Raw genomic sequence first — 22,396 nt, forward strand, 5'->3', positions numbered from 1 at the left:
CTACTTCAAACTAAAAAGTGAATCTTCTTAAATCTACTGTCTGCTTCAGCCCCAAGATAAAGCTGCAAGTAAGCATACTCTTTGGGAATGCCTTGGGATCAGAGACCATGAGGGGATATTGTGAGATACTTAGGTGTGCCTATCATCAAGTAGAGGCTCCAAAGGGTTGAGTGTGCCAATATGGAGTAGAGTATTCAGGACTATCTAGAGATTTGATATTCTAGATCTTGTCTTTGATGGATTGATTGACTTTAGCGAGATATGTTCTTTCCTCCACATCGATTTATCTCATATTCAACACTATTATGTTGAGAATCTCTCTTATGAAGCTTGAGCAAAGTTTCGAAATTTCTTATGCAGTTTACATGAAGGTGGCTACAGGATGCACCCAGTAGCTTGGAGATTGATATGTCAACCACTATAAGATGGTGGTTTAGGCATCTTATCTCTACTAGTCAATAAAGAGACCATAATAATGAGGCATGTTGTGAAGTATCTACTAGAGCCTGAGCCTTTTTGGAGCTTTATGATGAGGGCTAAGTATGGCCCATGGATCTCAATTGCCGATATTTAGGTTGCTCAGGGTAGCTTTTTCAACTGAAAAAAATTAGTATGCATACCTTGAGAGTGATGGCTAACATGAGATGGTTGATTAGGGATGGACAAAGAATGGATGTGATGAGAGATACTTAGGTGTCATCCTTCCATCGAGGCATTGGTCAACTATGGTCAATGCAAAAATGATGGATAGCCAATCTCCAAGTTTCCACTTGGGAGAGGAGGTGGAACTCTACTTTGGTCATCTAGCTATTTGGGAGTGGTTGGCTGGAAGGATGCTATCTCTTATGATCCTTAGGCATGGTGATCACGATGCAAAAGTTTGGAGATCCACTTGCAGCCCAAGGGTGAGAGTTACAAACCTTTATAATCTCTTTAGAGGAGAGCTTGTTTGGAGGTGTGATTGTGCCGGATCTGGAGGCTTATTGTTCACATGAGAGTAGCCTTGTTAATCTGGATTTGGCATAGGATCATATTTCAACCAAAGTATTCTAATTAGATGGGGATGAACATCCTACCAGCCTACCCTAACTATGAGGTGGAGTCTGTCGCTTATGTCCTCTTTCAACATAGAAGAGTTGTATGAGGGTAGAGACTTGCCAGTATCCCTTAGGAGGTGCTTCAATCGGTGACCCCAGTTGAGATATTTTTTGCATACTTGGGGATCACTCTAGCAGACTATCATGCAGACATTCTGATATTAGGACTGCTTGTATTGCCTATCATATTTAGTTGGTCAGGAATGCTCAAACCTTTGAGGAAAGTAGTGAACCTTTGAGATTCACTTTGGAGAGGGTTGTGGTTCAAGCTACCAAGATCACGGACTTACATGTTGTTGGAAAGTCTGTGACATCTTGGGACACTTGGGACTTTTCTTCTGTTCTTACAGTAATCCGGATAATATTTATTATCCAAAAGCCTACATCCAGCTCTAAGTTTCCTTAAGTCAACTTTGACGACAGCTTAATTGATGGTTATAGCAAAGGCAGAGCAAGATTTGTGATTAGAGATCTAGATTTCAGGCTCATAGCAGTGGGCAGGAGTCCAATCTTTGATGCCTGAGTTTCTGGAGTGGAATTAAATACAGCTTGGGCAAGCATTAGCTATGTTTATGTTGAGGGCGACTGCCATAATGATTGTATGAATCCAAAGATAGGTAAGAGGAGAATGGGTACAACCTTTTTTGCAAGATATCTGAGACTAGTGAAGGGAGACATGCTATTTTTCATGATGCACGTTTACCATGGATTGAATGATCTCTTCTTTCATGGTTGAGTATTTTAACGAAGTGCTATGGACCTTTGCATTGATGTCTACTTCAATGGTCCTTTCAGATATTTTATTTTTTTAATTTTTTTATATATTCATGCTAGAGGTTTTTTCTTTTAAAAAAAAGGTTGAAGGAGTTATCTATATTAATCATTTCGGAGCACATGATACAAGCCACTCGTTGCATAAACGAATTCTAATGTCCAACCAAAGTGACTTGCTTTTCCATCTAATTCTATCTTATTGGACAAACAACGATCACTATGGTGTACGTTTTACCTCATTTAATCATTACTGCCCATTTGTGGGAGTGGTGTGAACGAACGGTGGAAAAACTAACTTACTCACTCGAAATGGAGAGGATCCAAAGGCGAAATAGGATTTATGATCAGAAACCTGGATTCCAAGCTCATAGCAACAAACGAGAATCCAATCTTTGATGTCGAAGTTTTGGAGCGAAATTAAGTACAGTTGGGCAAGTATTAGCTATGTTTATGTCGAGGGCAACTGCCATAATGATTGAATGAATCTAAAGATAGACAGGAGGAGAATGGATATATCCTTTTATGCAAGATATTTGATATATTTACTATGGATTGAATGATCTTTTTTGTAATTGAGTATTCTAGTGAGATGCCATGGATTAAGTTGAAATCTATTTTAATGATCTTTTCAGATAAATTTTTTTATTTTTTTTTGATATATCCATGCTAGAGTTTAAAAAAAAAAAAATTAAAGGGGTTATCCATGTTAATCATTTTGGAGCACATAGCGGGGCGGGAGTCCACTTGTTGCATAAACGAGCTCTAATGTGTGATCTGATTCGACCCGGCTTTTTTTTTTTTTTTTTTAAGAGACCCGCTTTCCCATCCAATTTTGTATTGGAAAAACAGCAAGCACTGTAGTACTCGTTTTGTCTCGTCACTTCAATCAGCATTCTCCATTTGCGCGACTGGCATGAACGGACGGCGGAGAACTAACTTACTCGGCTCGAAACAGAAAGGACCCAAACTCGGATTTTTATTTTTTAAAACAATAAAAAGAAAAAATAGGAAAAAGGAAGAAATCCGTCGCTCACCCAATAAGCTCTCCTAAAAGCACTAAATCTGTCGACCCCGTGCATCCTTTTCGTGGACCCTCTTCCTCGAGAGCTTCTCTCCCATGGCGAGCTTCTCCTAGCACCAGCCCTTCAAGATGCCGTCCAAAGACAGAATAGCGTATTTCTACGACGGTGAGTTTCCTCCTCTTCCCTTGTAGCGAGAAATCTTAAATTCGAATTCCTTTGTTTCAAAACAAGACAAACCCTCTCTCCTGGCATCAGCCCTTCGAGATGCCGTCCGAGGACAGAATAGCATATTTCTACGACAGTGAGTTAAATCCTCCTCTTCCCTTGCAGCTAGAAATCTTGAAGTCGAATGCCTTTGTCTCAAAACAAGATCCAACCCTAGCCCTTTTGTTGCTTCGATGTGAAAACTGTCCATAATCTGTGCCAGTTCTTCTATAAAGGCCACAACTTCACTAAGGTTTATAGTACTATCATCTTAGAGCTTTGTGCCGTTATATTGTTTTACGCTTCCTCTCACCCTTCTGAGTTGCCAGGATTATAGTCAGCTGTTTGCTGAGAAATTGACCCTTTCTAGTTGAACTAATCTAAAGATTTTTTTTTGGTAATGTTTTATTAATGCTCCTTTCAAAAATCTGTATAATTATACAACCTTTTTTTCATGCTCATGAATTTTGCAGGAGATGTGGGTAATGTTTATTTTGGACCAAATCATCCGATGAAACCGCATCGACTCTGTATGACGCACCATCTTGTGCTCTCATACGAGCTTCACAAGAAGATGGAGATATATGTGTGTCCTTGGAATTTTTTTGATTTTGTTAATTCCTAGTATTCTTCTTGGAAATTATGCTGTGCTTGATAATACATTTTGACTTATGCAGCGGCCGCATAAGGCATATCCAGTGGAGCTTGCACAGTTCCATTCAGCAGATTATGTGGAATTTTTGCATCGGATTACTCCTGACACACAACATTTGTTTGCAGACGAATTAGCTAGATGTATGGTGAAAAGAAATAATAAGACATTTTTATCTTTGTTTCTCTTAGCACTTCATTTCGTGTTGCATGGAGCATGCTAGTCATATGTCCATCTACAGTTTTCCTACCAATATGCGCAGTAAAGATGAGTGTCGCACATATGAAGTATAGAAAATCCAATGTTGCTCATTAATTTGGTGGTAGTTGATGAATGCTGGTTTCTGGAGCTTTGCCTTGCGTCCCTAATGAGATAGAACATTTTCTTTGTAAACTTGGAAACCTACTAGATATTAATGCATTAATGTGGTTTCATGCATTAGAATTATTTGATTTTGTCTTTTCTGTCTGATTATTAAGATCATTTTATTTTTGCAACTTGATTTTGGATGTTTATCTCTGATAACTATTTTCCAACAGATAATCTAGGAGAAGATTGCCCTGTGTTTGAGAATTTGTTTGAGTTTTGTCAAATTTATGCTGGTGGCACAATAGGTAATCTTTAGGTCCTTACTGGCTGGGACTGTTTTTTACTTTCTTTCATTTTCTTCAGGTTATTGCGGCCATTGAACTTCTCTAACCTCCATGGTTCTTGCAGATGCTGCACGAAGGCTGAACCATCAGCTTTGTGACATTGCTATAAATTGGGCTGGTGGTTTGCACCATGCCAAAAAATGCGGGGCATCTGGATTTTGCTATATTAATGACTTAGTGTTGGGAATTCTAGAGCTTCTTAAATTTCATGCTCGAGTTTTATATATTGATATAGATATTCACCATGGTGATGGAGTTGAAGAAGCTTTCTATTTCACAGATAGGTAATGATATTAATCAAATTTAAATTGCAGATATAGATGTAAACTGAATTAGTCTTTGGAGTATGGTATCCCTAAGAGTTTCATTGATGAAAATATTTGGACATCCTTATTTTCCTTGCAAAAGGAAAATATGCATTTATGTGCTGCCAACATGTATTCCAGAAAGATAATTAAAATTGAAGTTTAACAACTTATATTAAACAGGGTGATGACTGTAAGTTTCCACAAGTATGGGGATATGTTCTTTCCTGGAACAGGTGACATCAAGGTAATCTTTTACCGCCCTAGTTTCTATTTTGATAAAGATGTGGATGTTTTTTATATTCACTGTGCACAGATTGTCTTTAATCTAATCATCTTCATCAATCCTTTGTGTTGTCAAATAAATATTATAGGTTTATATTTATCATTTATGTGTAAAGTTAAAGCTCAACATCATTTAGCTCCTTGTTTTAATATGAATCCTGTGAGCATCTGGATTTGTATATTGTAGACTGATCATGTAAGATAAATGTCATGGTTAAACTTAAATATTTTGCCCATTATTCTTTTTTTTTTTTTTACCTGTATTCTGTTTTTTGCAAATGCCCCTGCTTTTCATTTCTCCCTTTACCCTCCTTTCTTCTTGCAAAGACTACTTTATAAATATTTACATCATAGCGATATTGATAGGGTTGCTGTCATTCAAAGGAAATAGGTGAAAGGGAGGGAAAATATTATGCCATCAATGTCCCACTCAAGGATGGAATCGATGATGCTAGTTTCACTCGACTTTTCAAAACAGTAAGTCACGAGCCTGCTTTTGTCACTCAATAAGCTGCAATGCTGCACTAGTTTCAAGTCAATATATTGTGGTGTGGTGGTAACTGTTTCCTCACAGCATTTAAATCATGTAGATTATTGCCAAGGTTGTTGAAACATATCTACCAGGTGTGATCGTTCTTCAATGTGGAGCTGATTCATTGGCTGGAGATCGCTTGGGTTGCTTCAATCTCTCCATTGAAGGTGCTGATCTCCTTTTAATATGTTTTCCTCTGCTAATAGCTTATTTAATTTGATAAAATATGTTTAGCTTCCTTGTTAGAACCATTACTTGGTATGTGATTCTGTACACAATGGTCCTTTTACTGGTATTCTTGCAATTTGTAAGATAAATATGGTGATTAGTTATATTCTGTAATATGTTGCAAAACCTTTATTTTCCATCATGTGGTAATCTATTAGAGAATAAAGTGTTCCAACCCCCCCCCCCCCCCCCCCCAAAACCAAAAAAAAAGCCCCTAAAAACACACAAAATAAAGGAGGGGAGAGGGTGTTGATAGGTGTTATCAGAGGGAAAAGTAACTCAGGATTTAGTTAACTTATAAATCAGTGTTCGAAATTGTTTTGTTTCTCATTTACAGTGTTGTCTTAGTGTTATTTTGTATGTGTTATTGGATTTTATCAATCAATGTTTACTGATGCATTGCTCACAGGGCACTCTGAATGTGTCAGATTTGTGAAGAAATTCAATTTGCCTCTATTGGTAAGTCTGGGTACCAAATGGCTGTGGTTGTTCTGAACATTTTTAGATATCAAAAATAATTCTCTTTCTGCAGGTAACTGGTGGTGGGGGTTACACAAAAGAAAATGTAGCTCGCTGCTGGACTGTTGAAACTGGGGTCCTTTTAGATGCTGAACTTCCAAATGGTATGCTAAAGTATTTACTTCTTCCATCTTATCTCTTAATGAAGCTGGAGTAGTTGTGTAGAATGCTAGGAAAAGCGAAAATGGAGAAGAACTTTCTAGATGGATTAAATATGAGCTTAGGCCAAAAAGCCCTGGTGAAAAGGGAGCTGCAAATCAGGCTAAAGGTTTGTAAAAGAGGAGGCAAAAGAAGGCTTCAGTGTAAGTCATGAAAGAAAAGGATTCAAGATACTTCCAATGTTGGAAAAATTGGGCACCGAAAGGCAACATACGATGCAAATATGTTCTTATGGGATTGGCTTGATGTTTTATACCTGCCTGTTTGGTTGCTACTAACTTAATATGCTGGGTGATGCAAGTTGCATGAAGCTGGATTTAGAGCAGTTTCACTTACACTGTCAAGCATTACACCAATATATTCTCCCAACTACCCTAAGCCCTGCAATTTTTACCTACAGTTTTGTCCAGATTGCAGCACTGGGCTGGTTTTTGAAGCTCTAGTTTATTGTGACTTTTCATCTACAATTAAGCAAACATTAGAAAAGGAGTGTAGCAGCAGTTGGACTAGCTGGCTGTCCACTTCCTGCAACTCTGCACACCCACCAATTCTACGTTAATTTATATATGTTTACAACTTTCATGTTGCCTTGATGCAGTAGCTGTAACTTACCAGCGTTATCCTTTCAGTTGTCTCAAAAAATTTATGAATTTCCCCATCCATAGCTTAATAAGGGTAAGTTTCAAATTGCCCATCATGATTTTCATCTTTCTTGAGCATCACCCTTCGTTTTCCATGGTCTGGTCCTTCCTCAGAAGTTTAGATGCATCTTACCAAGGTCTGATACAGCTTTCATTGTACTTGATTCCATTTACTAAAGCATAGTCTAGTGGCTCCAGTCTTAGTTGCTTGTGATGATACCATAATGGTGGTTCTGTATCATTTTATTCTCCGTGGTTCAATCCATAATTGTATATATTTCATGGATTTACCATGCATCCACCTTACCATTCATATTTATTTCAATAGATCATACTGTATGTGCCGTGGTTGTTTTAGTCTGGATATGTTTCAATTATTAGGGAAGTATGGTTATAGATTCAGAATGATAACCAATGGGCAACAGGATATGTTTTAGTCTGGATATGTTTCAATTATTAGGGAAGTATGGTTATAGATTCAGAATGATAACCAATGGGCCTCAGTATCCTGTTGGATCGCCTTTGTGGGTCCTAGAGCAATTTTTCTTTCAAGTCCCTGTTCACTTATATTGATGAAAATAAAGAATCCTGTCAGTTGAGATTCCTGAGGCTGGATTAGAGGAAAAGGTCTCCATTTGTCTGCGAATGGACCAAACTATGAAATGAATCAAGTACCAATCATAAATCAGAACAAAATTTAGTAATTTCTGAACAAAATTTAGTAATTTCTGAATATGGCAGGCCGGCGGGCGGGCGGGCATTGGTCGGTCGGTCCCTCCATTGGCCGGGCCGGGCTGGTCCGGTCCAGTTCAGTAGGTAGGTCAATCACATGATTTTTTGTGTGTAAGCAGTTTAGAGGCAGTAAATTGTATTCAACAGCCCGGATCATCGATATTGGACTTTCATTGTTCAATCTAAACACAGAGATTCACTCGAGTGTAGCCAAGTCCAACCCCCCCTCTCTCTCTCTCTCCCTATATATATATATATATGTATAGGTGCATGCATGTACCTGTGTTATTTGCAACTCAAATAGGCATGCAAGCAATATGTCATATTGTCTCTATTTTGTTTGCAACTCAAATAGGAATGAAAGCAACTCAAATAGGAATGAAAGCAAAAATATGCATAATTAGTATGTATGTTTATATTGTCTCTATTTTATTTGCAACTCAAATAGGAATGAAAGCAAAAATATCATTGAATATGCATAATTACTATTGGACCTATTCGCTGTTCACTTTCATTCAGTTGGTGCTTACTCTATGAGATAAGTTTTTAATCAAGGCTTATGCATTTTATTACTTGCAGAAATTCCAGATAATGAGTATGCCAAATATTTTGCCCCAGATTACACTCTGAAGATTCAGAATGGCAATATGGTAGGTTTTTTTCAACTTTTCGTTCCGATATCTAATAGTTTCATGAAAATTAGTGGGTCTTGAATATCAGGTGTATGTCTCTGCCAAGTCAATCATCGACTTTGTAGTCTAGAATAAGTCCAATCTCAATAAATGGACTTCAGCGAAATTATATGACTCTCCAACTCAGCAGATCTAATTGACTTCCAACTTGTTTGACAAATATTTGAACATTCATTATGACACAGATTGCACTATTCAGGATCCTTTGGATGGTTACATGTTTTAATTCCTTTAGTTTACTTAATGGAGCAGGAGAACTTGAATAGCAAGTCATATCTTAGCACAATAAAAGTGCAAGTTCTGGAAAGTTTGCGGTGCATACAACATGCTCCCGGTGTTCAGATGCAAGAGGTGATTATCTTTTTTCTTACCTGGGATTATATGGTTCTGTGGCTTTCCAATCTAAATTTAGGTTCCGCTAGCTTCTTTTCATAATGTTGCTGTATTTATATCTTAATGTAATTATTGAGCATGCCTGATTGCCATCCGTTAGTTTCTATCTTTATGAATTTCCAGATACAGGCCCTATAAATGATTTTTCGTTAGTTTCTTTCTTGTTGCAGTAATATTTAGATCTGGGGGCAGAAAAGATAAACACCTGTAGATATTTATATGATGACTTATTGTGCAGGTTCCTCCAGATTTTTATATTCCAGATTTTGATGAAGATGAGCAGAATCCAGATGAAAGGGTTGGCCGTAAGTAAAATATCTTCACAGCATAAATATTAAATGGATGCTTTTCTTTATATAACTACAAGTATTTATTTAGTTTGTCGAGAAAGGCCAATAACAAACACAGCAATACTCTCCATTTTTGTTTTTTTATATTTCAGAAAAATGCACAACTTTTTTTTTTCTAAAAGATATTTTGGAACTAAACAAAAAGCGTGCCTTTTCTATATTTCTTTGCTTTAAAACATTTTCTGTAATAACTTCTATTTTCCGTTTTAATACTCCAATTTTTCTAAGACTTCTAGTTCTTACCATGAAAACATTTTAGGATCTATATTTAACATTTGAAATTCTTGTGTCTGTTCTCATGGAAGTTACTGTGCTTTTTATCTGATCCTAAAACCCTGCTTTTTTGTCATGTTGTTATTCAGAGCATACCCAAGATAAGCAAATTCAGCGGGATGATGAGTACTATGATGGGGACAATGACAATGATCATAACATGGAGGATGGTCTGTAAATTGTTGTGATTTCTGTAGTCTTCTGCTGCATACAAGTGTTAATTTTACTTGAAATTTTTCATTTATGGGACAGCCTGCTTTTTTCTGTAGAAAAAGTTGTTTTGTTTACATTTCTATGAATGCATGTATGATTTAAGGTCCTTCAAATAGGATTGAGACTGAATCTTGTCAACAGGATTGAGACTGAATCTTGTCAACGGGTACTTGGCAATTATTGCAAGTGTTCTCATAATTTTCTTTTCTTTTTTTAATACAGTTTTTCCATTTTATTTTTAAGAAGTGTACATTTACAAGTGATAAAAAATGGGTAATTATTATTCAGCTTTTTTATGAAGTTGGTGGATCATTTTGGATGAAACTCAAGTAAGACTTGGTCTGACTGGGGTTTACCTGCTTATTTCTGAAGACGGTATTCAAAATGGGATGCTTTGTGCAGTTGTTGCGGTTGCCCAGCGTCGTCTGTTAAGTGCTGTTTCTTTTTTATTCGGTAGCCCTGGCGAGCTTGTTTCTGCTTTCTTTGTGCAAGCATATATCTCTTCGCATTCTATCATTCAGATGGGTCACTGTGATGAATCAATTTGCAGTGGTGGGAATTTTCTTGAATGGGGCAGCTAGCAGATAAACTCAGTGTGTCTGGCATTCTTTTTTGTTGGACATCCAGGTCCTTCAGGCAACAAAGCACAGGCGCTAAACTTGAAATCATTACAAAATGCTGGAATGTATTTATATATAGAAAATCATTTTTTCCACTGCGTTCTTCCTTTTCTTTACAACTAGTAAGGGACCACCGGCATTGGATGATTAAAACATGAAAAATAATTGTTTGTTTTAAAAATAATAATCTACTTATTTTATCCATCTTTGATTGATAAAAGAATTATTTTTTTTTAAATAACTGATGAAACCAAGTGAATGTAAAAAAAAAAAGAAAAAGCTTGATTTAATTTGATAAACATTTTTATGCATGATTTGGTATTTGTGTTCGTAGTTGTATTTTTGTAAAAATAATCATCTTTTAATCTTGTTCGTACTAGATATTTTCATATAAATAAAATATTTATATTTGTAGTCGATTATATGATATACGGTACAAAAGATAGTAATGATAAAATTGATCATAGCAGTACTTATAATTTAAAAATTATTAAATGCATATATAACATGGCTTCACATTTTCCAATGAATTATTTATTAAATTCAAATTTTTGTATGAAGCTTCTTCCACCAAAAGAAGAACTATGAAGTCTTGATTTGATATAAACGTCTTTCCTTTTGCTGTTCCGGGGATCTTTTCTTTTTCTTTGTTTTTTTTTGGTATAGTATTACAGAGATCTTTAGAGAACCAAAGAGGAAGCAAGAAAAAAAAAATTAAAAGACACTTTCAGCACCCGATATTCTCGGCTCTGGGTATCATGTTACACCCTATAACGGGAATGTCCGAGGCCAAGAATGTACATCGGCTCCAAAATATCGGTGAAGATAGCTGAAGACTTTGGAGGTCCTCAAAAGTTCACACGTCGCGCAACAAAGAGGACTACCTCTCGATGAGCAACGTGACTATTTTAAAGGCCAGTGGTTTGGATCGCGACAGCGATACTTGTCACGGAAGGATCATCCGGTAATGATCTGGTAAGCTGAAGTTTGGATGTTCTTTCGTCTAGTTATTACCAGAGAAATGTTTTTCCGTTATTCATTAAAAAAAAAAAAAAAGGGAAAACCACAAGGTAGAAATAAGTTCCTTGCATACCATTGTTATTGCGGGATACTGGGGAGGGAAGGGTCTCTGTAAACGTGCATCCTTGGTATCATCCTTTTCGGTGAGGGAAGTTTGCGTTCCAACGAAGGAAGTGTGATCATTAGATCGATATGATAGAAAACAAGAATGACGATTAAAACCTTATTCTGAATTTCTTTTTAGTGGTTCAATTAAATAGCTACATAGTGATATGTAATATCCGCTTAAATAGCACTTGCATCACATTTGACTGATTTAGCAAAGAACAAATTACAAAATAATTCTGACTTATTGCCTATACTGCTGCATATAACCTGTACTTGACTTGATAGAATACAACCAACTATGCAATGCCGTGAAAATTTCAATATTGTCCAAAATCTATGTTGTCATTAATCACTATTTCATAAAAGAATTTTATTGTTTACAGAGTATGATTCACGATATTGTAACTGGACATGTAGGACTAACACTGATCACCACGATATCCATTACAAGCACATATGATGAAGCTTGTAATTGCCTACATAAATTATGTTGATTTGAAGAATATTCATATTCATAAATACATTATTTGTTATGTTTTTATCTGCAGAAAATGATAAAATACTACTACATGATTGAAGAAATATCTCAAAATAATTGAATCATGCCACACTAACACCAGTAATTGCACATGAATCCTTAATTAATTTCCAAAAGAGACAGACCAAAAAGAAAGTGGTGAACCCATAACATGGCTCCAAAGGTGTAATGGAGAATCCTCCATGGGCCGTAAGTAAATAAAGGAGTATAGTCTATGGAGGAGTGACAGTATCAGAGGAGTTTATAATGGCGTAAATTCCTCTCCAAAGAAGCTTTTGATTAGAGATGCCCTTGGCCCTGCAGGATGTTGTGTACTCTGATTTGATGGGATGTATTCGCGTCAGAGTCGTGTGATCATCCATCTGTATCCAAAAATAATAATAAAAAAAAAACAGAGGTTTTGGTTTATTATGGTGGTATCCCAGGATCTGGGCTCACTTATCCACTTGAACAAGTCAATCATGGTTTAAGAAAAGTGCATCACAGGGTCATTATCCTCTAGCTGTTGCTATTATATGAAGCGGAAGCTGATGATACAATACCCAGAAGACATCACATCTTATGATATAAACGGAAATAGAAACGGGAGTTTCTTTCGAGTTCCTCTTTCTTCGGCCCTTGTTACAAGCAGAAGCGACCGTTGTTCGAGTTCCCTCCCGTACGCGACGAGTCGGCTACTTTTTCCGCTTCTTCCTCTTCGATTCGATCGTTAAATTCGGGATACGAGGTGAGGCTTTTTTATTTTTCATTTTGGCTCAATTTCTCATTACATCCCAATTCATTAGGGTTTGGAATTTCAGCGATTTTTTTTTTTTTTCGAAACTAAGCGATTCGGTTGAAACAAAGATCGTTTCCCGTCTTACTATCTGTTTGAAATAGAAAACCTGAGATGCACGAGTAAATCTCAATTTTTCAATCCAATATCTATGTTTTCTTTTTCTGGAAATGTTTGCGGCATTTTTTTTTAATATGTTGACGCCTGATTTCAGATCGAGCAATTATATTCTTCCTTAATGTAATGAAATTAGATAACTTGATCGTACGTGATGCGAATTCTAGAGAGTAAATAAAGCAAAAAAAAAAAAAAAAAATCCCACTTTCTGTAGCTTTTAGAAGATATTATGTGTTTGTTTAGATACCATATCTTCATGATGTTATTGAACTGAGATGCATTCATTCATTTAATCTTTCGTTAACTGTTTCCTTCTGTTTCCTGTCACGTTTTATCATAATTTGGTGATTTTACGCTCAGACTTTCGGATCGTATACAGGAAGGATTGCTCTGTTGGCTTGATTATACTATATTTAAGCATTTATATTCCGTCATATTTTTATCTCTACGAAGATGGGAATTTCTGGGGCTGCTGTACATGTGGTGCCTGGGACTGCACCAAGACATTTTTGTTCCGGTTTATACATAAACACTTCACAACTAGGCATATCCTCCAAGCCTAGTGGAAAGTACAGAAAGAAGAAGTGTTCTGTGTACATGAGATCGCAGTCCAATTGCATGAGGGTATGTGGTGTCCGGGTCGTCAACAATCGATCGAAGTCTCTCAAATGCCAGTGCCAGATGACTGAGGGTATCACCGACATGACCGGTAAGGATGGGAATGGGGCCTGCCTTAAAGAACCAGCTGGCAAAACAAGCCAGATTTTTACTGATGTGAATAGCCAGAAAGTTATTGGTTTGGAAAATGGACCTGCCATGGCAATTGATGATAAATCTGTTTTGGCTGGAGCTGCGAAACATGCAATGCACAAGAAAAGAGGAAACTCTGTCGAGGATGAAGCATGGAGTCTATTGCAAGAATCTATGGTTTATTACTGTGGTAGCCCTGTTGGAACAATTGCTGCAAAAGACCCCTCTGACAACAATGTTCTAAATTATGATCAGGTCTTCATTCGTGACTTCATACCTTCTGGAATTGCTTTTCTTTTGAAAGGAGAGTATGAAATTGTGCGCAACTTTATCCTTCACACCCTTCAGCTTCAGGTAATAATTTTCTCTTGTTAGTTTTTGGGCTATGTTCTATGGATGGTCAACAAGTGTGCATTATAGTGTCTACAATCCTTGACTTTGAGAATCTCATTACCTTCCAAGTTGGATAAGTGCCCATGATTTCCTTTGAACCTCCTAATTTCTAATACTTTTCTATTTTTGTTTTCCCATTTTGCTTATTCACCTTCTAAGAAATTATCCAGCATTGAACTGACACCCTTGTATGTTTGGTCTCATATATTTTTTTCCCAAATTGAAGTATAGTGATGGCCTTCCCTCTTGCATGACTGTATTTTCTTAACAGGCATCTGGACTTTTAAAGTGAAATGTCATTCGTGATGTGTCTTGGCTGTTCCAGATGCCTCTGAGTATAAATCACTAAGGTTTTGACATTTAAAAAAAAAAAAAAATTCTTTTAAGATGTTCAACTAATCCATGTGCATGCAAATATATTGTCTTGTTACTTTTGAGTGACAATTTTCTTTTATATCAAATCTTGAAGTCTTGCACAATCATTCCAGCATAAACAAAATTAGATAATTTCTCTAGATTCGTTTTTTTTTAATAAAAATAATTATCTTGCCTTAACATCAAAGGCCAAAGGTTTCAAAGGAATAGCTCATGCTTTTGTGGTGTTTTACCTTTATAAAATATGGTACAATGAAAGGAAAGAAAAAGAAAAAAAAATATGCTATTATATTACTGGTTGCATAGCTGTTTAAATAAACATGTTTTTACTCTTCCTTCTGAGCCTTGTACCCGGATGTCATAGAGCTGGGAGAAAACAATGGATTGCCATAGTCCAGGTCAAGGGCTGATGCCTGCTAGCTTCAAGGTGAGGACAGCTCCACTTGATGGTGATGACTTTGCAACCGAGGAGGTGTTGGATCCTGACTTTGGAGAGGCTGCAATAGGCCGTGTAGCACCAGTTGATTCAGGTAAGGTTATCAAACATCATCAACGAGTCTTCTGAATTGATTATCGTGCACATTGTTTCTGGTCCTGCAGTTATTAAGGTTCCATTTGCTGTCATTTGTAGGATTATGGTGGATTATACTGCTAAGAGCTTATGGAAAATGCTCTGGGGACCTATCAGTTCAGGAAAGAATTGATGTCCAGACAGGAATTAAGATGATTTTGAAGCTCTGTCTGGCTGATGGTTTTGACATGTTCCCAACTTTACTGGTGACAGATGGTTCATGCATGATAGACCGCCGGATGGGAATTCATGGCCACCCTCTTGAAATTCAGGTAAATTTGGTCTGAATATTAGTTAATGTTAACTTTTCTTTTTTCCCAATAATGAAACTCAGTTTCTTTTAGCTCATGAATTTGGGTGCAACAAACACTGTTTTTTATCCTTATTCCTAGGCAGAAGATATAGGGAGAACGGTTAACGTCAGTAAACTTTTATTCTTATGCAACCAAAAGAATTAGTGGATGGTCCTTGGCACAACAGTAAGGTTGCTTTATTGGGACATGGATGTCATGCGTCCAAAACATGGAGACAGCCTTTCTGCATATGGGGGTAAAGTTGTGTACACCTGAACCTCCTCTGACCTGCAGTGGCTGGAGCCTTGTACACTAGGATCCCCTTTGATTCAGCCAAAAAAGTTGAGAGAAATGCATCCTATGCTTGTCTGACATTGAATACAAACATGTAACAGTTTGTACACTATTCTATCAAACATGCAGAAATCAACCTTTTTTTTTCTTAGTCGCCTGAGTTCTTTAATGATCGTGCATTGATGCCATAATTGTGTATTATGTATGCATGTCCTAGTAAGTAAAGACTCTTTCAGTGAATGTATAATGATGTTTTCTTAGATGGAGTGACTATAGGAACAAAGCATTCTTTACGTTTTATTGGACTATTCTGAAAGCCAGATGATGTGTACATATTTGCTCAAATTTCTGTGTACTGGAAAGGTCTTCATGCATCCTCAAATCTCGATGTCTTTTCTCTGACATTTAAGCAAGATAATAGTGTACTAATGTTGCGCAGGATTTGTTAGATTAAGCCATGATTTGCCACCATTATCCTGATAACTCTGCAAGCAATTTTAATTTTTTTACAGAAGATAGTTGTTTTGGCATGTTTAACCATCATTTTTAACTGTGCAAGTAAAACTAAATGTTTATGTACTGCATGAACATGTAGTATGATTCTTAGTATTTTCTGGGAATATGTGGTACATTTGCCCTTGGTACTTATGTTGTTGGTTTCGATGTAGTGTAGATCTTGCCAACTTGTCAACTATTATCCATCCTTTAATATAGCTGTTGATTTTTCCTCGCTCGACTTTCACTGCAGATTCATCCAAATGTTCTCATCTTTGCCACATTCATCTCATGAGCTTGGGCTATGTTATTGCCTAATATTTTAAACCATACAACCTTGTGAGCTAGTGCTGCCATTAAGTAACCAAGACATGTGACAGTTATAAAAGACCCAAAAACATCAAGCCCTTTCATCTACTCTGCTTCATCTTTATTGAACAGGTCTTTGTATGCTTCTCAATTCTCTTGCAAAATGGATTGAAAATGAAACCAATTATTTGTGGTATGTATTGGCAATTAAGTTTAATTAGGTCCTTGTTTTCATTTTCTTTTTTCTTTGAAATTACATATGATGTGCTTTGCTTTTATTATATTATCTTTTTTGCCTTGTTGCTTTACCGTTTTTCTTGTCCTCATCTCAGCAGTCAATTATATTTCATCAACCATAATACATACCATAATTTGCCATCCTAAATGTCATGAACAAGTCCACTTTTGACTGATTCGAGATATGTGACTGTTGATTGTGGGTGTATGTGAAGTATGACTACCAATTCACTTTTCTTGCTGCAATTTCTTATGATGCTGTCTTTGCCACATAATATATATTTTGAGAAATTATAATATACTATTCAAGTCCACCTTATTCTTTCATGCCCACAAAATTACATCATATGGTAGTCTATTCTTTCCTAGGAAGCACAGATACCGGTACGCGGTACGAGTATTTTATGGTACGGGTATGTCGATACAGCAAAAATTGAAAAAATCATGGTACGGGTATGACTAGATATTTTATATTTTATTAATATTTGAATATATATAATATTTAATATTAATAAAAATATATAAAAAAATTAAATCATATATATAATATTTGAATATTAATAAAATTAAGTTTTCAAATTTTAACTAAATTTATGAGCATCATCATAAAAAACAAACAAATACTTGCAATTAACGAAAAGAAAAAATTAACAGTCTAAATAAATAGAAGAAATCAAAATAGTAAGTCTTAATAATCAAGTCATAATAGTTTCAGCTATTTCATTCTCTACATCATCAGCAAAAAGCTTCTTCTCCACATCTGGTTTATCAAATGACAAACTTGCAATCTCAAGAATACAGAGATAGGAGTATCGGTGCCGTATCGAAAACGTATCCGCACCGAAAATGTACCCAGTGTTGTACACGCCTGAAATAGAAGTACCCGTGCTTCATAGATTCTTTCTCTTTCCATCAGGTGCTAAAACAATAAAATTACCTTCATTGCCGACCTTTTCAATTTAAACCAAATTTTATTATGTGTGTTTCTTGTCATTTTTATTAGTATCTGTTCAATCATCCTTTCCTCTATAATATGCCTCGCATTTTTATTCCCATAATAATAATCGATGCAGTTTTGTTCATCCGCTATAAACGATCGGCACAAGTTCTTTTGTAGATATGTATCTTTGGCAAGTGTATGCCATTATGTTATCAATATCTGCCACATATCATTTATATGAAAATAGTGTAAAATATTCACTGAAATGAGTATCGGAGATAATATTTATAAGATCAGCACAAAGTTTATAATGGGTAGTGTCACTGTTTGCATTTCATTCATATCAAGCACTGTCTTCTGGTTGTTATGCATGCTTTAGTCATATCCTACAAAAGCCAAAAGCCTTGTAAACAGCAAGCGAAGGCCAAAGAGGATATGCACTGAAGCTAGGAGAAGGGATTAGTTCATGTTGTTTGAAAATTTACTATTTGATTGGCATGCCGGCCCCAAAATTCTTGAGGTGAGGATTGTTGGTTATGACCACGGTCATGTTTCTTTGCAGTTATGCAATCCTTCTGCATCTTTTTGCTTTTTCAAGTACAACTGCAGAGCCAGAATTATAACTTTTGTAATTTTAGCTATTTCAAGAAGCACATAAAGTATAGGTGCTTAGCAATAAGTTCCATATGCTTTATGCATCCCATAAAATGCAACTAACTGATGTGCAATTTTTTGAATTTGTCGGTGTTGTCGGTGTCTTCTGTAATTGAAAAGGTGGTCCTTTTTCCATCTTTGTTCCACAGCCTGATCTGCTATCATTGTCATTAGTATATGAAAGTTCCATGATTTAGTTGCTTACAGATCCCTTCAGTCAGACTAGAATCGTTGTGCAGGGAGTTCATGATGATTTTCCCTGTTAGTACAATTATTGTAAGCGTTAGAAAGAACAATTTTGGGTTTGTAACTATCCAGTCCACAAAGCCTCCTTTTTTGTGAATATTGTTGCTGGAGACACCCTCGAAGTGAAAAAGTATGATTTTGATTTTTTGTATTAATGATCATAATAGATGGAGTACTTCATATTGTTCCAGGCACTCTTCTATTCAGCACTTCTATGTGCACGTGAGATGCTTGCACCAGGAGATGGATCGGCAGACCTTATTCGAGCATTAAATAACAGGCTAATAGCATTGTCATTTCATATCAGGGAATATTATTGGGTTGACATGAGAAAACTCAATGAGATCTACCGATACAAACAAGAGGAGTATTCTTATGATGCAGTTAACAAGTTCAACATCTACCCAGATCAGATTTCTCCATGGCTAGTGGAGTGGATGCCTGATAAAGGAGGCTACTTGATTGGGAATTTGCAGCCTGCTCACATGGATTTTCGTTTCTTTTCTCTTGGAAATCTGTGGTCTATAGTAAGCAGTTTGGCAACAGTGAATCAATCACATGCCATTTTGGACCTGATAGAGGCCAAATGGTCCGACTTGGTAGCAGATATGCCATTTAAGATATGTTATCCTGCTCTTGAGGGTCAGGAATGGCGAATCATTACAGGCAGTGATCCCAAGAACACGTAATATTTTAAAGTACCTATTCTTCATTTATTCCTTAATTTCAATTACCTGTTATTCATTTTCTTTATTTGGTTTAATTGCAGCCCCTGGTCATACCACAATGGCGGTGCTTGGCCAACATTGCTCTGGCAGGTTTGATTTTACTTCACTCATTTTAGATTTTCCATATGCTCACATTGTGTTAGGCTGGTACCGTCATTTGATCTTCATGATTATTTTGGTTTTATCTGCATTCATATTGTTCATGTGAATATATGAGGGCCATCCATGGCCTTATGATATCCTTCTGACTGTGACCCTCATATATTGTTTGGTGTTGGTTTTGGGGTAATGAGTTCCAGCAATTGGATGCTATTAGATTATTAAACAGATGTAAACTGGAAAAAGGAGTCAACATACATTTTATCAGTGTTGAATGCCTTATCAATGGTGTATGTGGTGTAGAAATTGTGTATTTGATGTCAGAGCAACCAGATTGTTTCCTTTGGGAATATGCTTGTTGTGCATTTTGCGTGAAAATTTAGAGAGATTGGTAAATACCATCTTTCTATGTTTGGAAAAGCATCCCAGGAGCAGCTAGTTTGTGTCTCTGTTTAGAATAGCATCCCATGAACAGCTAGTTTGTTGTTTGTTTGTTGCTGCTGTTGTTGTTTGTGTTTCTGTGTTTAGAAAAGTATCCCATGCTATCAGGCTCATACCTCTAAGCTCCAGAATTAGAGAAGTATCTGATTAGGGTGGTGGTGGTAGTGGTGCTTATGAAGAAAATGCTAGCTGGGCAAGAAATATGGCTCTACATGACTCTCCAATTTGATGTTTGTCCTGATAGGACTTAATTGTCTGCTTCATATATCTAAGCTCCAGAATTGGAGAAGTATCTCATTGGAAGGGTGATATGTGGTGTTGCATTTTTTGCGAGTCCAACGAGCATTTATAATGATTTGTTGAGGACTGCAAAGATGTCATGCACATTGGTAGATTGACCCTCAACTTCTGAATTGCCATTGGGCATGTTATGGGCATGGTCCAGCACTGTGTATTCTGAAATGTGAGATGAAACAAGAAAATTTATCTTTTCCTAGGTATTTCAGCCATCTAAATTTTATTGAGGGTCCAATCTCTTCTCTGTTGCAGCTTGCGGTTGCATGTATCAAGATGAACAGGCCAGAGATTGCTGCAAGGGCTGTTGAGGTTGCAGAGAAGCGCATAGCGGCTGATAAATGGCCTGAATATTATGATACTAAGCAAGCTCGGTTCATTGGGAAACAATCTCAGCTGCACCAGACATGGTCTATTGCAGGCTTTCTTGTGGCGAAGCTTCTGCTTGATAACCCTGTTGCCGCTAAGACTCTCTGGAATGATGAGGATGCAGAGATCATTAATGCGTTAAACATTATGGTCGACCCATCCAACCCAAAAAGGAAAAGGGGTAGGAAAGTGCTAAAGAAGACCTACATTATATGAGGTAATGGAATTGGCTTCTTTTTCTTTTTTATTTGTAAGGCCTAACTTATTGGAAGAGTTTGCCACACTAGTTTGCTCACTTAATGACAGATCAAGAACTATGTGGTGTTATCCAGCCTTCCCACGCGCTGTTCACCCTTCTGAAATGTAAAGATGTATTCTTTCAGATTGCTTGTTTTAATTTAATTTTCTGCTTCATCGGTCAGACCTGATGAATTTGGATGCTATGATTGTATAAGCTAATTACAGAACAAATTACTTATCATCTTGTAATACTCACCCTTGTTGGGTAATTGTAGATGCATGAATAATGTGTTTTAAGGCTGAATCTTGGATCACCTTCTTTATGGGTCTTATGGTAACAGATGCTCTCATACTGATATCCAGTGTAGCATGCTTCAGGCATTTCAAACTAGAATGGGACATCCTATCAGGATCCTGGATGGTCATGATTTGGTGAGGGGTCTTCACCTGACCTCTGGAGTGATGGATGATTACAGGTTTGGAACAGTTTCTGGTTTCTAGCTGTAGCCAGTTTGTGGACTTCTGAAGCTGACCTGTTTTGCCATGGCAAGGAACCGGTGACGGGCTGCACTCTTTGGGTTAACGAGGCAAATGGCCGGGCCCAGGAAAAATCCATGGCATGTCATGTAGTTCGACAGTGAAGTAGAGAAATTCTTTGTGCACCGCAGGTGGTGTAGAAAATTCGATGTGGAGCATATCATCTTATCCGATTGGACCGTTTAGTCATTGCTTTTCAACATGCATTTAATGCATGTAGATCGATTTTTTCATTTAAAAATTTTATACGATGAAAATGCTCTTATTCTTTAAAAAAATTATGACATCGTATGTTCATATTATAATATCCTATATCTGAAAAGTCATAATTTTTATCTACGGATGTCATAATATGCATAGATGTCATAATTTTTTTTCAAAATAGAAGGGTATTTTTATCATTTAAAATTTTTTAATAAAAATCACATTAAATGCGTGCGTTAGAAAATGATTGGATAAAAATATTTTTTTTTATATTGTGATATTCGAATCATAATGTGTTACAGGATGTCATATTTTTTTTCAAAAGATGGGTATTTTTGACATACAAAATTTTTAAATGAAAAAATCGATCTACAACATTGAATGTGTATTGAAAAATGATAACTATGTGGATCAATCGGATGAGGTGATGCACTCCATATTAAATTTTTTATACAAATTTTTTATACCATCTGCAGTGCATAAAGAATTTCATTAGTAAAGTAATTTGACCGGTCCAAAGAAGACACGTCAGGTAGATCTTTCACTTCGGCCTAGAAGTAGTTTGCTTGGAGGAGGTAATTGGGCCGGTACGGTAATCTTGGCCCAATTGATTGGACGGTGCCCAGGATACACCCTGAGCGATATGTTAGCCTTGACGATAAAATAAATATTTATACGAAGTATATGTATATTCATGATGATGCACTGTGCCAATCATCTTAATTTCGTTCATATGTCTCTTATTTATTGCTGTGGATTGCTGCCCCTATTATCTTATCTTGAATTGTTCCTATGGTGCATTGCTGGGTGGTGGTGCATATGGTGTAAGACATAATTTTTCTATATAGATGGGGTAATTTTTTATTGACCACACCTTAGGACTTGTTTGGAGAGAGAGTTTTTTGTTTGGTTGGAGTTTTAAATAGAGAGAGTGAATCTCTTTTCATAGTAAGATATTTTTCACTTTTCATGGAAAGTGAAAATTCATGGAGAAAGTGAATTTTGGCACTTCCTATGGGATGGTC

The 22,396-nt window shown here is 36.5% G+C and overlaps 2 protein-coding genes across 5 annotated transcripts; both read left to right on the top strand.

Annotated features, from left to right (window-relative positions):
• Positions 1-2,900: 2,900 nt before the first annotated feature.
• LOC105058918 (histone deacetylase 9) lies at positions 2,901-9,922 on the top strand. 2 transcript variants are annotated; one of them, XM_073243450.1, is made up of 15 exons: positions 2,901-3,058; positions 3,571-3,683; positions 3,775-3,892; positions 4,289-4,363; positions 4,467-4,686; positions 4,891-4,954; positions 5,377-5,469; positions 5,583-5,691; positions 6,162-6,211; positions 6,285-6,375; positions 7,813-7,887; positions 8,383-8,453; positions 8,748-8,846; positions 9,127-9,193; positions 9,601-9,922. In XM_073243450.1, exons 1-15 carry the CDS (start codon positions 3,022-3,024, stop codon positions 9,687-9,689), a joined length of 1,371 nt encoding a protein of 456 aa, XP_073099551.1. In that variant the 5' UTR covers positions 2,901-3,021; the 3' UTR covers positions 9,690-9,922. The 2 variants fall into 2 exon arrangements, with proteins under 2 accessions (XP_073099551.1, XP_010940301.1); XM_010941999.4 differs by lacking the exon at positions 7,813-7,887.
• A 2,538-nt stretch (positions 9,923-12,460) lies between these two features.
• Positions 12,461-20,934, top strand: LOC105058899 (neutral/alkaline invertase 3, chloroplastic). 3 transcript variants are annotated; one of them, XM_073243449.1, is made up of 7 exons: positions 12,461-12,737; positions 13,356-14,006; positions 14,785-14,950; positions 15,052-15,263; positions 18,651-19,144; positions 19,229-19,277; positions 20,277-20,934. In XM_073243449.1, exons 2-7 carry the CDS (start codon positions 13,356-13,358, stop codon positions 20,604-20,606), a joined length of 1,902 nt encoding a protein of 633 aa, XP_073099550.1. In that variant the 5' UTR covers positions 12,461-12,737; the 3' UTR covers positions 20,607-20,934. The 3 variants fall into 3 exon arrangements, with proteins under 3 accessions (XP_073099550.1, XP_010940288.1, XP_010940279.1); XM_010941986.3 differs by having other exon boundaries at positions 12,462-12,737; positions 13,263-14,006; XM_010941977.4 differs by having other exon boundaries at positions 12,463-12,737; positions 13,282-14,006.
• Positions 20,935-22,396: the final 1,462 nt, after the last annotated feature.

Source organism: Elaeis guineensis, chromosome 9, assembly GCF_000442705.2.
Source record: "Elaeis guineensis isolate ETL-2024a chromosome 9, EG11, whole genome shotgun sequence".
In the NCBI taxonomy this organism is placed as follows: Eukaryota; Viridiplantae; Streptophyta; class Magnoliopsida; order Arecales; family Arecaceae; genus Elaeis; species Elaeis guineensis.

Coding starts and splice junctions, on each gene's coding strand:
- LOC105058899 (XM_073243449.1), top strand. CDS start 13,356: ATGGGAATTTCTGGGGCTGCTGTACATGTGGTGCCTGGGACTGCACCA. Junction 19,145..19,228: donor GGCAGTGATCCCAAGAACAC/GTAATATTTTAA, acceptor GTTTAATTGCAG/CCCCTGGTCATACCACAATG. Junction 19,278..20,276: donor GGCCAACATTGCTCTGGCAG/GTTTGATTTTAC, acceptor TCTCTGTTGCAG/CTTGCGGTTGCATGTATCAA.
- LOC105058918 (XM_073243450.1), top strand. CDS start 3,022: ATGCCGTCCAAAGACAGAATAGCGTATTTCTACGACG. Junction 6,212..6,284: donor AATTCAATTTGCCTCTATTG/GTAAGTCTGGGT, acceptor CTCTTTCTGCAG/GTAACTGGTGGTGGGGGTTA. Junction 9,194..9,600: donor TCCAGATGAAAGGGTTGGCC/GTAAGTAAAATA, acceptor GTTGTTATTCAG/AGCATACCCAAGATAAGCAA.